We start from the raw sequence: 15,342 nt of genomic DNA, 5'->3' as shown, positions 1-15,342 counted from the left end.
TCGTAAATAATCCACACGACCGGCCAGTTTGCCGTTGTGTGACGTGGAATGACGTCCTCCCACTTTGGTTCCACTTAAACTGGTGTGAAAGCGGGCTGGTTTGCCAGGCAGCACCAAGGTTCTGAGACTCCAGAACCAGAACCAGTGCCAGAACCAGAACCGTGCCAGTGTGAAACCGCTAACTGAGTGCAGCATGAGCGTGAGGAGCAGGCCAGAGGTGACGCTAGTTGAGATTTGACGGAATAAAAACAAAGATGGAATTGGTTTCAAAGCTGAACGTGACAGCTGCAGTGTGGGAGCACTTCAGAATCAAACCCAATGACCCTGTGAACATCTTAACCCAGACGAGCCGCTATGTTGCATTTGTTGTAAAACAGTAGCAACTAAAGCGGCAATGCAACAAACATGCATCTGCACCTACAGCATAATCATCTGATGCAGTTTTCCCAGCTGGGAAAAAAAACTACAACTAAAGTTACAGAGGGCCGTCTGCGTCTTCCTGACAGTCCACAATCACTGGAGTGTTTAGTCGACTAACACAGTGGTGCGCACTCACAGACAGAGTAGCTGCTAAAGAGATTCAGTCCTTTAATACTGTCGAAATGCTGGCATGTCAACAACTGCTGCCAACACTTGACAGCCAGAACAAACTGCCTGGGAGAACATACGTGTCACAACAGACAGTTCCACAACTGCACAGCGTGACAGTCGACATACTGAAGGGTTAGAGTCGTAACACAGACTGACAGTCCTTTTTATTCATTGTGTCTGGTTGTTCTGTTTATTTATTCTTCTTCACATTTCAATTCCAATGTTAAATATTCTTTAGAAATAAAGTTTATTGATCTTTGAAAGGGTGTGCTTGTATTATTATGATCTTTATCATTATAATTGCTGAAAAATGGAGCTCAAAATGACAATAATATTGTTTCTCACAGTAATTTCTGGGACAATTTATCGTCCAGCAGAATGTGTTTTAGTGACAGGCCTAATCTGCAGCTGACCCAGACAGAACTGAAACCAAAAGCTTTCTGTTCCAGGTGGACTGAGTCTCCTGTAGGTTTGTCTTTAATGGATCCACAGCTTTTATATGAGCAGAGTGACTGCTGTGTTTGGTTACCTCTCCTGGAGGCTGTGTGCTCACCATCTGTCTGTGAGTTTGTTTTGCAGTAAAATCTTTTGGTACCTGAACGCTGCAGTTTTCCTCCTACAACACGATAAAACCAACAGACCATCTGAGTCTGAGGCCGCTGCTTTAACCTTTTGTTCTCAGTGGGTGTTGTGACTCTTCTCCTAAAGCAACACTTCACTTTGTGATGTAAAAAGGAACACAGAATACTGTTAAGAAGGTACGAACACGAGTGTTTTGTGAGTCATTCTGCAGGATCAGATTTCTGTGTTCAGCTTTTTCTTCACTTTCGTTTCTCCAGGTCTGCTTTCAGTTTTAACATTTAATGCCATCATGTTCATTATAAAAACATCTGCAACAATCTGTAAAATCCTGAAACACTTCAACTGTCTGTGAGTCTTACTGCGAAACAGACCGAGATAACAACTACTGCACCTCTGTTCTTCCTGCACAGCATGACAACACACGAACGTGTGCCAGTGAACACAACACAACACAACACAACACACACACACACACACACACACACAGCTCACCTTCAGCTGCAGAGCCCGCAGAGCAGACCAGGACCCAGAAGAAGAGCCTGTAAGACATTTTAAAGCTCCTCAGCAGACGCACAGCTGTTTACTGTTTACAAAGAACGGGCAAGTACTAACTGCAGCCTGCAGGAAGGTCCAGCCCCGCCCACATCCAATCTTTTAATTCTGCTGCGTTCAGGACAGTGGGGATTTCGGACTTCTATGAAACTTGCTGCATTTACGACACCTGCAAAGTGCAGGACTTGGTCATTTTATTTTTAATGTAGATAAATGTTGTCATATATAAAACTAAATGAAAGCCAAAAAAAAAAGACAAATGCATTTATATTTTGTAATATACATAGGCCTGCCTCTCTTCTTAGGTCAATTGGCATCTTCGTGGTATGAAATATATATACACACACATATACACATATATAAATAAATATATATAAACACACATACATATATAAATATATATACATATATAAATATATATATATATATATATATACATATATAAATATATATATATATATATATATATATATATATATATATATATATAAACACACATACATATATATATATATATATATATGTATGTGTGTTTATATATATTTATATATATATATATTTTCAAACATTTAGGTTTACAGTGATGTTACACCCTGCAGCCACCACCCTTCTACACACAGAGCAGCGGAGACCCGTTCAACACTCACCGTCTGTGTGAAGACTCAGTCCCGCTGCCGGTGGTGTCTCTCTCCCGGCCGCTGGTCGTCTCTCTCACGGCCGGTGGTCGTCTCTCTCACGGCCTCTCAGTGACCGGACACACAGTCGCTCTGCCTCCAGGTGAATCTGGTGTCTCCTGGAGGACAACCTGCTTCCTGGCAGAGTTCTGCAAAGAGACACCTGAACCCCTCTGAGTGTGTCCGCCGCCATTGTATAACTTAGAACACCGGACAGAAGAGACCCAGAAAGGCCGGGAAATCCGTCCGTTTGGAGCAAACACTGTCCTGGTTCTGGTCCTCTGTTGACCCGCTCCTGACCCACCACGACCCGCCTCGGTTCGTCTCCACGCCGCTGTGAATGGCAGCAGCCGGCTGGCACACGCTGGTCGTCGCCCCGCCCCCTCAGCCAATCAGCGAGGTCGAACAGTGACATGCGCGCTAGAGAGTTACTCTATGAACACTCCTGGAAGTCCTCCTCGGTGTTAAACCTTCACATCTATATTACTGTATTTAATATTCCATGTTACTGCTGCATATTATATCTTGTTGACATGTTTTATATTATTATTTTAATTCAGGCACATTCATGACGTCATCATTTTACACACACGCTGTACAAAGTGCTGCAGCGCCCCATGAAACATATGCCGAATTAACAAGAAGGTCCAAATGATGCAGAATTAATCAGAGACAGTGTTTATAAAGGTTCTCCAACTCAACAACTCATAAAAACAAGCGATCTTTAAATGGAGTCTGGTGACTTTTTGTCTCTTGGTCTCCTCGCTGTTGTCGACAGGTGTTGGCTGCTCTGACCTGTGATAAGTTCACCTGCTGCTGTGTAAAATATTATTGATAACAATCAGATACATGTAATCCTGGTCATTAAAACTGATTTAAAACAAAACATGAATGTCTGCACCATTTATCATGACGTCATTATACAGACTGACCCCTCAGCACCAGCTGTGACCGACTGTATCTGATATTAAATGTTCCTTAGTATCAACAGTAAAGGTAAACACATTTATTTACATGCATGTATATAATGAACACTGTGGGTCAACTCATTAATGTACAATGTATTATGTAGTTATTTAGGTATGTAATGTTTTTGACAACAACAATGATGATAACAGTCGAGCAGGTTGTGTCTCTGTAAGGATCTTAAACTTGTTTCCTCATAAAAAACAAAGCAGATTGTATCAGACAAATATATTTATTTGGTTTGAACTCACTGCTTTGTTTGCATTGCTTCTGTCTGTTTGGTGGTTTCATGACCTCATCCGGTTCATGTGTGGCGCTGAACTATAATGAAGTCACCTCCTTATGTTCCTGTTTGCTGCAGAGTCAGTGAACTCACCTTTACAGCAGGAGGAGGGTTTGAATCTGTGAGGGAGAGAAGTGTTGGACACCATGTGGCTGCTCTGTGAGTACAATCTGTACTTTAAATGTTAGTATTATATGAACAGCAGGTAGATATCAGATGTCACTGACCACCAGGAGAGAGAAGAATCCATGGAGGCGTAAAACACAACTAATATTCTCTCTCACATGACTGAACAGGAATTCACTTTGTTAGATCGCGACAGGAAAAGACGAGTGCAGAAATCAGGTTTTTGTCTCATATACATGTTTTTTAAACAGGAAGTTAAGTGCAGCAATTTTCAAACCTCTAAAGCGACTTTCCTGCCACAAAACACATCCTGTCCCTGATAGATCTGTGTTTCAGCCTGTTCATGGTCACGAGCCGACCAAAGTTTCCTTCTGTCTAAACTCTTGTAGAGGTTCTGGTTAAAGTTAAACTCTCGTAGAGGTTCTGGTTAAAGTTAAACTCTTGTAGAGGTTCTGGTTGAAGTTAAACTCTTGTAGAGGTTCTGGTTGAAGTTAAACTCTTGTAGAGGTTCTGGTTGGCTGTTGAAGTCTCGTGATTTTATTGATGGTACAGTAAATCTCGTTTGTCTTCAGTGCTGACGTCGCTGCTGAGCCGCGCTACACATCAAGGTCAGTGTTTCATATGACACGTTAAAAATGTTCAGCTCATGTCTGTCAGGTCAATATGAAGCCACAGCCAGGAGTCGTTAGCTTAGCTTAGCATAAAGACTGGAAACAGAGGGAAACAGTTAGCCTTGGTCTTTTATAAAGCACCTCTGAAGCTCAATGAAGTTATATCTGTATTTAAACTGAGGAGAAAAAATGACACCAACAACACAGAAACTGAGAAATAATAAAATAAATGACTGAGTGTCTCTGTCTCGTCCTCCAGCCTCTCTGAAGATCAGTCCTCACAGATCTCAGATGTTTGTAGGAGAGTTTGTCTCTCTGAAGTGTGAGGAGGACGACAGCTCTGATGGATGGACGGTGACGAGGAACAACACCAAGACCGGAGAGACCAGGACTCAGTGTGGAGTCTGGGGACGACCAAATGGTTCCTCCTGTACCATCAGCTACATCGTGCTGTTTGACACTGGAGTTTACTGGTGTGAGTCCACAGGCGGAGCAGCCAGTAGCAGCATCAACATCACTGTCACTGGTAAGATGAGGCTGTGCAGTCGGTGCTGATGAAGCTGTGTAGGTGGATGAAATGCTGTAGTTTGTCTGTGTGTTGAGGTGGAGCAGTGATCCTGCAGAGTCCTGTCCTCCCTGTGATGGAGGGAGATGATGTCACTCTCACCTGTACAACAAACACCTCCAACCTCTCAGCTGCTTTCTATAAAGATGGCTCCTTCATCAGGACTGAGCCTACAGGTCACATGACCATCCACCATGTTTCCAGGTCTGATGAAGGACTCTACAAGTGTAACACCATCAGTGATGGAGAGTCTCCACCCAGCTGGATCACTGTCACAGGTCAGCAGGTTCAACTTAAGTCTGCAACCAAATCTGTTCGCTATATTGACCTCACAGACAATTTGAAGAGCCCAACTATGAAATTAACAATCAAACAGCTGCGAGGAGAAACACAGGAAGAGTTCTTTGGATGATTTGTATTTGTTATTCTTCATTCACTTCAGGGAAACTCACCACAACACCTCCTCCATCCACCACAGCTGGTTTCTCCTCCTCTTCCTCTCCTCCTGCTCCCTTGCTGTTGTGGTCGGCTCTATCCATCTGTGGCCCAGTGGTACTGGTGGTACTGGTGGTACTGGTTGTACTGGTGGTACTGGTGGTACTGGTGAGGCGACGCGTCCAGAGGAAACCTGAAGGTGAGACACGTTCATTTATTCCTCCATCTTTGAGAGAACTGATGACAGTACAACATTTCTGTGTTGGTGCCACAAATTGTCTTTTTAAATTCACATTTCACATTCTTTGGTTAGATTTTATTTATAACCACAACAACTCAGTGAGATGTTCTTTAGTACAGGAGGTATTTGGGTCTCTACTCTGCTGTGTTTGGTCTGATCAGATGGTTTTTCCTGTGTGTGAAGTCAGTTTGACACCAGCGTTGTGAGTCGTTGGCCTTGTGGTCAAAGTGAGGCTCTGCTGTCCTCCAGTTTCCTGTTTGCTGATAACAAAACCACAGTTATTATAACTCTTATACGTGTTTCTTCACACTACAAGAAAATGTTTTCACAACTGGGAACATCGTGCACAAGGTGACGCCTTGCACAGAGACTGATCACACCTCACAGTAACATGCATCAGAGTGATCGGATATCAGCTCCTCGTTCTGTATGCAAGCACACATCTCTGAGACAAACAGACTCCATGTTTCTACTCAAAGACAGAAAGAAGTTCATGTAGAACATTTGCTGAATGAACAAGAAGGTCCAAATAATGCAGAATGAGTCAGAGACAGAGTTTCACAGAGTTTATAAAGTGTCTCCAACTCAACAACTCGCTAAACTGACACATTTGTTAAGGAAGTCTGGTGTTGATGATGGACAACACCAGGACACAATTCTGCTGATGGATTCATACTTTTCCACTGTTTAACGGTTGGTGGCGATAAAGAAACTTGTCCCAGCAAAGTTGAGGAAGAAGATGATGAGTTCTTGCAAAATATTGTCGTAAATAATATTTACGACAACATTTTAGGATTTAAAATATCAGAACATCAAAAATTAATTGAAAAATGCTCTTCAGTGTTACAGGATACATTCATCAACTTATTCTTGTTTAAATGACACCACCTTTTATTTGTTATCTCCGTCTATAGGTAAAATACAGTGACGACCATTGTTGTTAATATTACACATATACACAGTAGTAATAATAATATTCAGTATTTTACTCTGCAGAGAGCGATCCAGCTCCCGTCTACTCAGCAGTGAACAGAGAAGTAGACGTCAGTCGTGAAGCCGACGGGACGACAGGTACATGTCTGTTCACATGTCACACCTGTCGAGTCTTAAATCTAACCTGGTAACGTTTAACACAGTGTTGACTTTGGCTGATAACTTTGTGAGTGCAGGGTTGGGGTCATTTTACCATTTCTTCTTTCACACTGTTTTGACTGTTTTTGCCAGAATTTTGATTTTTCCCAGGATTATGACTTTTATCTCACAATTCTGACTTTTTTCCCAGAATTCAGACTTTTTTTTTTTTTAAGGACTACCATTTGTCCTCAAGGAAATGCTGGCCAACCATCCGGCGCCTCAGGAAGGGGAAGCAGTCCTCCACTAACACTGTTTACAGTGGAGGTGGGGATCTGTTGACCTTGACTGGGGACATTGTTGGGTAGTGGAAGGAATACTTCGAGGATCTCCTCAATCCCACTGACACGTCTTCCATAGAGGAGGCAGAGGCTGGGGACTCAGAGGTTGATTCAGTACCTCAAGTCTCTGGATGTTGTGGGGTTGTCTTGGCTGACACATCTCTGCAGCATCGTGTGGCAGTCGGGGACAGTGCCTCTGGACTGGCAGACCGGGGTGGTGGTCCCTCTGTTCAAAAAGAGGGACTGGAGGGTGTGTTCAAACTATCAGGGGATCACACTCCTCAGCCTCCCCGGGGAAGTCTGTTCCATGGTACTGGAGAGGCGAATTCGGAAGGTAATGGAACCTCTGATTCAGGAGGAACAATGCGGTTTTCGTCCTGACCGTGGAATGCTGGACCAGCTCTATACACTCCGCAGGGTGCTCGAGGGTTCATGGGAGTTTGCCCAACCAGTCCACATGTGTTTTGTGGACTTGGAGAAGGATTTCAACCATGTCCCTCGTAGCATTCTGTGGGAGGTGCTTGGGGAGTACGGGGTCAGAGGCCCTCTGCTAAGGGCTGTACGGTCCCTGTACGACCGGAGCAGGAGCCTGGTTTGCGTTGCCTGCAGTAAGTCAGACCTGTTCCCAGTGCATGTTGGACTCCCGCAGGGCTGCCCTTTGTCACCAGTTCTGTTCGTTATTTTTATGGACAGAATTTCTAGGCGCAGCCACGGGCCTGAGGGGGTCTGGTTCGGGAGCCACTGGATTCCATCTCTGCTTTTTGCGGACGATGTTGTCTTGTTGGTTCCTTCGAGCCAGGACCAGTTTGCAGCCGAGTGTGAAGCAGCTGGGATGAAAATCCGCACCTCCAAGCCTGAGGCCATGGCTCTCGACCGGAAAAAGGTGGCCTGCTCCCTCCAGGTGGGAGGAGAGTTCTTGCCTCAAGTGGAGGAGTTTAAGTATATTGGGGTCTTGTTCACGAGTGAGGGAAGGATGGAACGTGAGATTGACAGGCGGTCATGTTGAAGAGATGTCGTGCTCGTGATTTACCAGCCAATCTAAGTTCCTTACCTCACCTACAGTCATGAACTTTGGGTCATGACCGAAAGAATAAGATCCCGGATACAAGCAGGGTGGCGGTGAGGGGCTAGGAGTAGAGACGCTGCTCCTCCACGTCCCCGGGACGCCTCCCTCGGGAGGTGTTCCTGGCATGGTCCACCGGGAGGAGGAGCTGAGGAAGACCCAGGACACACTGGGGTGACTATGTCACTCGGCTGGCCTGGGAACGCCTTTGGATCCTCCCGGAAGAGCTGGAGGAAGTGTCCGAGAGAGGGAAGTCTGGGTGTCCCTGCTCAGACAGCTGCCCCCACGACCCGGCCCCGGATGGAATTCTGACTTTTTTCCACAATTCAGACTTTTTTCCCAGAATTAACACTTGTTCCCAGAATTTTGACTTTTTGCTCAGGATTTTGACTTTTTGCCAGAATTTTGACTTTTTCCCAGAAGATTATGAGCGCTTGCAAAAAACTGTCGTGAAAAATGAGCATTTAAATGCCAGAACACCAAAAATGAATTGAAAAATGCTCTTCAGTGTTACAGGATACATTCATCAACTCCGTTCTTGTTTAACTGACACCATCTTTTATTTGTTATGTCTGTCTATAGAGAAAACATTATAACGACCGTTGTTGTTAATATGACACATCAACTATTAGCAGTAGTAATAATAATATTCAGTATTTTACTCTGCAGAGAGCGATCCAGCTCCCGTCTACTCAGCAGTGAACAGAGAAGTAGACGTCAGTCATGAAGCCGACGGGACGACAGGTACATGTCTGTTCACATGTCACACCTGTCTGCACTGAAATCTAACTTAGTAACATTTAACACAGTGTTGACTTTGGCTGATAACTGTGTGAGTGCAGATACATTATTTCATCATTTCTTCTTTCACACTGATGGTTGTATCGATACGATCTTCGTTTGCAGAGAGTGACGCTGCTGTAGTTTATTCAGCGGTGAGAAGAACTGGAGACGTCAGTTACGGAGAGATTTCCATCAGGACGAACAGCAGGAGAGGTACAGCTGCTGCTCTCAACCTTCATCCGCCTGCAGGACTGACCCGTTCATCAAGCTTCAGTTCAAAACTCACTTTGTGTCACAAAACTACAATTACTCTTATTTTCACAATTCTGACTCAAATCTCAGAATTCTGGAAAATTATTTCTTTAAGAATTACATTTTTCACCAGAATTTTGACTTTATTCCACAATTCTGACTCTTTTTCCCCCAGAATTCAGACTTTTTTACCCAGGATTATGACTTTATTCCAGAAATCTGACCTTTCCCAGAATTATGACTTTTCCCCCAGAACTTTTACTTTTTTCTAGGATTATAATTTCATCTCACAATTCTGACTTTTTCCCCAGAATTTTGACCTTATTCCACAATTCTGTATATATATATATATATATATATATATATATATATACATATATATATATATTTATCTTTTTTGGCCTTTATGGCTTTATTGACAGTACAGCTGAAGAGGGTGACAGGAAACAGGGTTAGAGAGCGGGGGAGTGACTTGCAGCAAAGGGACCGAGGCTGGGAGTCGAACGCAGGTCTGCTGCAGAGCCTCAGCACATAGGACGCCTGCTCTACCAACTGAGCTAAACGGCGCCCCCACAGTACTGACTTTAACACGTGTAAATGTTTATTTCTTATTTGTTTGTATTGTCAGAGTTTCCAGCAGAGAAGGATGTCGTCTACTCTTCACTCAACTCCACCGTCACACCTCCACACCAGTCCGACCAGTGACGTCGAGCTGCTGCTTTACTGCTCATTAACTCCATATACAACATTGATTAAATCATATGTTGTGTGTTTATACACACTCACTCACACACAAACGTTATTATTTATTGTAGTTATTTGTGTAACCCTTTCATGCATGAATAATTAAATCATTCACAATAACTTTCCGAACTCTTTTCTTTCAATCTTTGATGTTTTGAAGGAGTAACATTAATGTCCACTATAAAAAGTGAGTCAGGAATAAATGTTAAATAAATGCTTTTATTCTCAGAAAACCAGACACATAAAAAAACACGATTTTTCAACCAAATAAGAAGTTAGAAACACTTTAAACCAGATTTGAATCATATTTTTATTGAGTGTAAACACAGCTGTGTCTTTGTTTAGATAAAATACGAAGGTTCATTTTTCACAAACGTGTGTGTTGAATAAAACTGTTCAAATGTAAATTGATGATTATTTTGAACAACACACACAAAAAAAATAAGGCATTCATTAATAACCCAATAGGCAGAACATATGTTTGGTGCATGATGTTGACGTGAGGGGACAGCTATGCAGGAGAATTATTAAAATGCAGATAAAAATATTTCTAAGATCTACACTGAAAGTTTTTCTCCTGGTTGGTTCTCTGAGAATAAAAAGGTGCATCTCCTTTTCTGCCACTTTGAGTTTATGATGTCTGTAGTGAACATTTGTCAGATAATCTAAATCACACTTTAAATAAAGACTAAACGAACAATAGTGTGAGGAAAATTCTCTGAAGTCCCTTTTATGATTCTGATGTTATTCTTGCACATGAAACTTAACAGATATATGTGTGTAGTGTGAAAACGTGTGTCGGTGGGCCTCCTGCATGGTTTCTGTCTCGTGAATGTTTGCAGAATATGAATAAGGCTGTGAAAACTAACCCACAGTAATATGGAGCGGCTCCTTGTACAAACCCTGCTTTCTGGAAACTGGTGTCCCTCAAGGCTCAGTATCAGGACCGGTTCTGTTTCCACTAACACTAGATCACGAGGCTCTGCAGTCACATCACATGGATTCTCTGACCGCTGTTCTGCTGACGACACCAACTGTTCCTCTCTTTCCCCTCGTCCTCCTCCAACAGCCACGTTGTGACGCTCACCTCTGAATGTCTGCATCATTTCTGCTTGGACAGTTGCTCATCACCTCAAACTCAACCTTCATCAGCTGGTCGGCTGGTACTGCCATCGCTGAGAGCAAACCAAGGTCGCTCAGTGAAGTCGCGACTCTTCTCTGTTCTGGCACCTCAGAGGTGGAACTAACTTTAAACCAATGTCAGGACAGCAGAGTTACTCTCTGTCTTCTGCAAAAGACTCATGACATGTGTACTTATTGTAAGTCACTTTGGACAAAAGCGTCTGCTAAATGACCTTAAAGTAAATGTAGATGTAAATAGGAACTTGGTTAAGGAGTTCATGCTGAAGGTATTCATGTAACCTCTTCTGTGTATATGTGTTCTGACAGTGGTTGATGGATGACACATAAACTCTGGAATGTGTGTGCTGAGTTTATGTTGAACCTACTTTGTATGTGGAGATGGTGGAGTGTTATTGTAAGTCAGTTCACATGTAACTGTGTGACTGCTGCAGTTGTGTGTGTTGGTTTCTACTATTATACAGGACGAGGAGAGACGGCCTCTCTTCAGTCATCATTACTGTCTGCTGATGTGACAATAAAATAACTTCTAGAAAATCAATATTGTGTAGAACGTGACTGACTCTGCAGTAGATGACTGATATTCAGCTGCCACGACACCAACAAAAGAAAAATATATCAAATTCACATCTGAATAAAGAATCAAACAATAAATATTGCTTGTTATTAAAACTAACAACAAACAAACAGCTCCAACAATGTCACACCTCAGAAGAGAAACCATATGTGATAATAATCAGCAGGAATCATTCAGCAGCTTAGAGGTTAAATGACTCACAAACATCTGTCCACTGTAGGACGCCCTGCAGGAGAGGTTGAGATGTACATGATGCACATCCTGATCTTTAGGAGGGAAACACTGTGGTCACTTCCTGTTTGTTCTCAGTCTGAGAGCCAATCAGTGCTGTCGGTCATCCAGCAGGCGGCAGCACAGCAGCTTCACTGTGTTCATCAGCTGATGATCGACAGGCTGAAGTCTGAACTTTGACCCACAGGAGAAGAAACACAGAGACAAAGTTTAAAACATGTTTCCCTCCTATCAGCACCAACATGTTGTTTATCTAAAGATAAAACCGGACTGGTGATCTTCAGCCTGCAGCTGGTGTGTTGACTTTGCAGTGGCGGTTCAAGACCAGTTTTAATAGGGGGGCCAGGTTGGGGCCAGCTTTTTTGTTAGGGGGCACATACAACCCGGAAAAAAGGATAAATCCCTCATTCAGACAAAGCAGTGTTTACAATTTCAGCAATTTTGATTGGGTAGTAAACTGCTGAGACACTTTATTTCTACCTTCTCCTTCAGAAAAAAATCATTGCAAGAAATCTGTCATTGTGTTATTAATGCAGACTCCCTGTCAGGGGGGCCACAGGAGGACCCCTGCGGAATACTGTCAAGTCGCACTCTGCTCACGTGTTTAGTTCAAAAACCCTCTTTTCATAAACTGTTCATGAGAAGAGACCCTGGTGATGCTACGAGCAAAGTTTCATGTTGTGTCGAGCCTTCTTAGTGTTCTAAAAATAGCGATTTTGATGCTAGTGTGTCCTGCCCCATGCACTCCCGTTAAAATTAACGTGCCCAAAACCGAAACTACAGTAAATCTTAAAAGTGCCTCTTTCGTCCTAATTATGCTTTTACACAATGGTTTGACTCATATTCAATCACAAATAAAGCCTTGGTTGCTTTTTGGCAAGAGTTTCGCTTTAAGTATGAAGTGATGCGATCTTTATCAGTGTTTCATTTAAAAAGGAATAAATACATAAGACCAAACTGTATATTAACTAAAAAGGACATTTCTGAAGACATTCCAGTGTGACTGCTGGTTGTAGAAAATCTGACATTAAACTGAACAGCCGACTTTTTTTTTTTACAGACTTAACTTATCTTCACTCCTGTTGATCGGCCTGACTGCAGCAGTGATCCGGAGCGGACCTCCACTGTCAGGAGGTTCTGTTCTGTTCTGTTCTGTTGACTGCTGACTGGAGCTGGAGGGGAAATGGACTTTACTTCATGAACATAACGTTACAGAGAGGAGACAGAGAACTAGAACCAGAACCAGAACCAGAGTCTCTGCTGAGTGCTGACTTCTCTCAGAGCTTCACCTCAACTAGTAGTAGTTGACAGAAACGGTTCAATACTCTCTTTTGTCATAATCTCAGGAGCAAAACAAATGTTTCTACAAAATTGTGTCTCATCAAGTTATTACCTAATTTGAAAAAAAAGATCTTCTTTATAGCAGTCAAACTGTTGAACACACAATCAAACATCCTCCACTGCTGCTGACAATCTGTCTGTGACTCAGACGAGATGTTTGAAGTCTTCTTCACGTTATGTTTTGTCTCGTTCTCTGATTCTATGAAACAGTGTTACCGTGAGGAAACTTGTGGATTTCTCTGGTTTGAACTTATAATGTAAGTACACAAGTCAACACCATATACAACAAAGAATCAGACAGGCAGAGTCTGAAACTCCTGACCAGCCCAGAGTTCAATTGGCATTCAAATCTCATCACTCAGTGCGTTTACATGCACAGCTTAGTCAGATTACAGCCATAGTTCGACTATGCTGCTCAATCGGACAACTGCAATTATCCGAGTATACATGCCGGTGAGAAAATCGAATTACTGCCGAAAGCATGTCATACCCCGGTACGCTAGGTGGCGCTGTGCCCATTTCAACTAGTGTTAACGGGGCACCTCCGGCTGACCTCTTTACGTCACCAGCTGCCTCGGCATTCCAGAAAGATGGCGCACGAAGAGCGAGATGAAGCTCCATCTTTGTACACTTCGTATATGGTGTACATGATAATTACACAAACTAGGTGCACTCTGGCGCTCTCTTGCGGTGATTTCGGAGGAAAGACACCGCTGCCGCCGTCCGTCTACTTCCGGCTCACGGCCCCGGGGAAAAATCTCGCGCCTGCGCAGAATGCAAAATCCGATCCGATCCGCTGGAAACGTATACATGCAGGAGTTAATACGACTTTCAATCGAATACGTGGTGTAATTCGACTATGAGAAATACGATCCGGTCCGATTATAGTCAGACTAAGGTGTTTACATGCATCTTAAAGATCCGTTCATAGTCAGACTAACGCAGTAATTCGGTTTTCTTGAGTGTCATGTAAACACACTGACTGAGTCAGATGAGATATATGCAGAGTTTGTGGTTCAACATTCTGCTTTGGGAGTTTTTGTTGCAAGAAACCGAAAGATAACAATGAAGACTAGAATGATTCACTGTTGGGAATTAGGGGGTTTCTGACTAAAAGTCTGAATATGGATTTCAAGAATGTGGACAAAGCAGGAAGTGTTGAGTTACAACAGAGTCTGTGAGGGAGGAGGAGCTTCATCCTGCAGCTGCTGCGTTCACATGATTCATGTTGATTCAGTCGTCGTCTTCATGTATAAACTCACATAATGTGAAGAGAATCTGCAGATGGTCCAGAGTTTAACTCTCACACAGCAGGAGTCTAATCTGATCTCAGCTACAGGAAGTTTGAGCTTATGATGACGTTGTTGTGTTGATGTAAACAGATACAACAGTGAATCCACAGCAGCACAACGTCTCTGGAATCAGGACTGAATATGAATCTGAACATCAACAGAAGTTTAAAATGAAGCAACAAGAAAAGAGTAAGATGCAGTAACAGTGTGTAACATGATATCTACACACCCAGAGTTTAACATTCAACCTCCTTATATGGAGTCTAAACTAAATAACTGTAGCTGATTGGCTGCTGGCAGTTTCCTTGTTGAGTTGTTTTATAAGCATGTGAAGGCCTGAGAACAGAAACACAAACTTCCTCTGTTCAAATGAACCAACCCTACAGGAGAGACAACAATGTGCAGTTAGTGAAATGTCTTCCTCTTACTGGACCTCATCAGTTCATGTTTCCTGACTGGTTCTCTACGTTCAGAACAGCAGAAGTTCTGGATGCAGAATTCTGTGACTGAACTGTGATGATGAACAGGATCATGAAGGAGTTCAACAGGATGAACTACAGAAAACTGTCGGCCAACAAAGTTTTTATTCATCAATTTTACTGACATTCAAAACAATGTGAGCGAAACATGGTGCGATTATTGTGAACACATGACATGACCAAGTGTCCTCAGTCAGAGGAAGTCAATCACAGTTGATGCTCAGGTCACAGATCTGAAGGCGTGTTCTCATGTTGAAAGCTCATCCTGTTGCAGATTGTGGGGGAGGTGCTCTGTAACAAGAGCTCAGAGTGCTTTCAGACCACGAGCTGCACCCTAATGCCATCTTGTTCTCTTGATTCACTGACGCCATGTTGAGCTCTGAGGATTCATTTAATTTCTCA

At 42.9% G+C, this 15,342-nt stretch overlaps 2 protein-coding genes across 3 annotated transcripts in view; one reads left to right on the top strand and one right to left on the bottom strand.

The window, feature by feature from the left end:
• LOC115590075 (nectin-4-like) overlaps positions 1-1,868 on the bottom strand; it is a 3,328-nt gene extending 1,460 nt beyond the window's left edge. The window contains exon 1 of the mRNA XM_030431338.1: positions 1,666-1,868. Within this exon, the coding sequence (XP_030287198.1) occupies positions 1,666-1,723 (58 nt within the window). The 5' untranslated portion in view covers positions 1,724-1,868. The remainder of the gene's footprint in view (positions 1-1,665) is intronic.
• Positions 1-10,000, top strand: part of LOC115590013 (Fc receptor-like protein 5) — a 61,929-nt gene extending 51,929 nt beyond the window's left edge. The window contains exons 1-8 of one of the 2 annotated variants that reach the window (XM_030431251.1): positions 4,318-4,382; positions 4,645-4,911; positions 4,989-5,228; positions 5,393-5,584; positions 6,623-6,697; positions 8,771-8,845; positions 9,008-9,097; positions 9,765-10,000. In XM_030431251.1, the coding sequence (XP_030287111.1) occupies positions 4,677-4,911; positions 4,989-5,228; positions 5,393-5,584; positions 6,623-6,697; positions 8,771-8,845; positions 9,008-9,097; positions 9,765-9,841 (984 nt within the window). In that variant the 5' untranslated portion in view covers positions 4,318-4,382; positions 4,645-4,676 and the 3' untranslated portion in view covers positions 9,842-10,000. Of the gene's footprint in view, positions 1-4,317; positions 4,383-4,644; positions 4,912-4,988; positions 5,229-5,392; positions 5,585-6,622; positions 6,698-8,770; positions 8,846-9,007; positions 9,098-9,764 lie in introns of those variants that run through there. The other variant, XM_030431250.1, reaches the window with a different exon arrangement.
• Positions 10,001-15,342: the final 5,342 nt, after the last annotated feature.

Source organism: Sparus aurata, chromosome 10, assembly GCF_900880675.1.
Source record: "Sparus aurata chromosome 10, fSpaAur1.1, whole genome shotgun sequence".
Taxonomy (NCBI): domain Eukaryota; kingdom Metazoa; phylum Chordata; class Actinopteri; order Spariformes; family Sparidae; genus Sparus; species Sparus aurata.
Note: the sequence above shows the minus strand (reverse complement) of the source record. Positions and strands in the feature narration are given on the sequence as shown.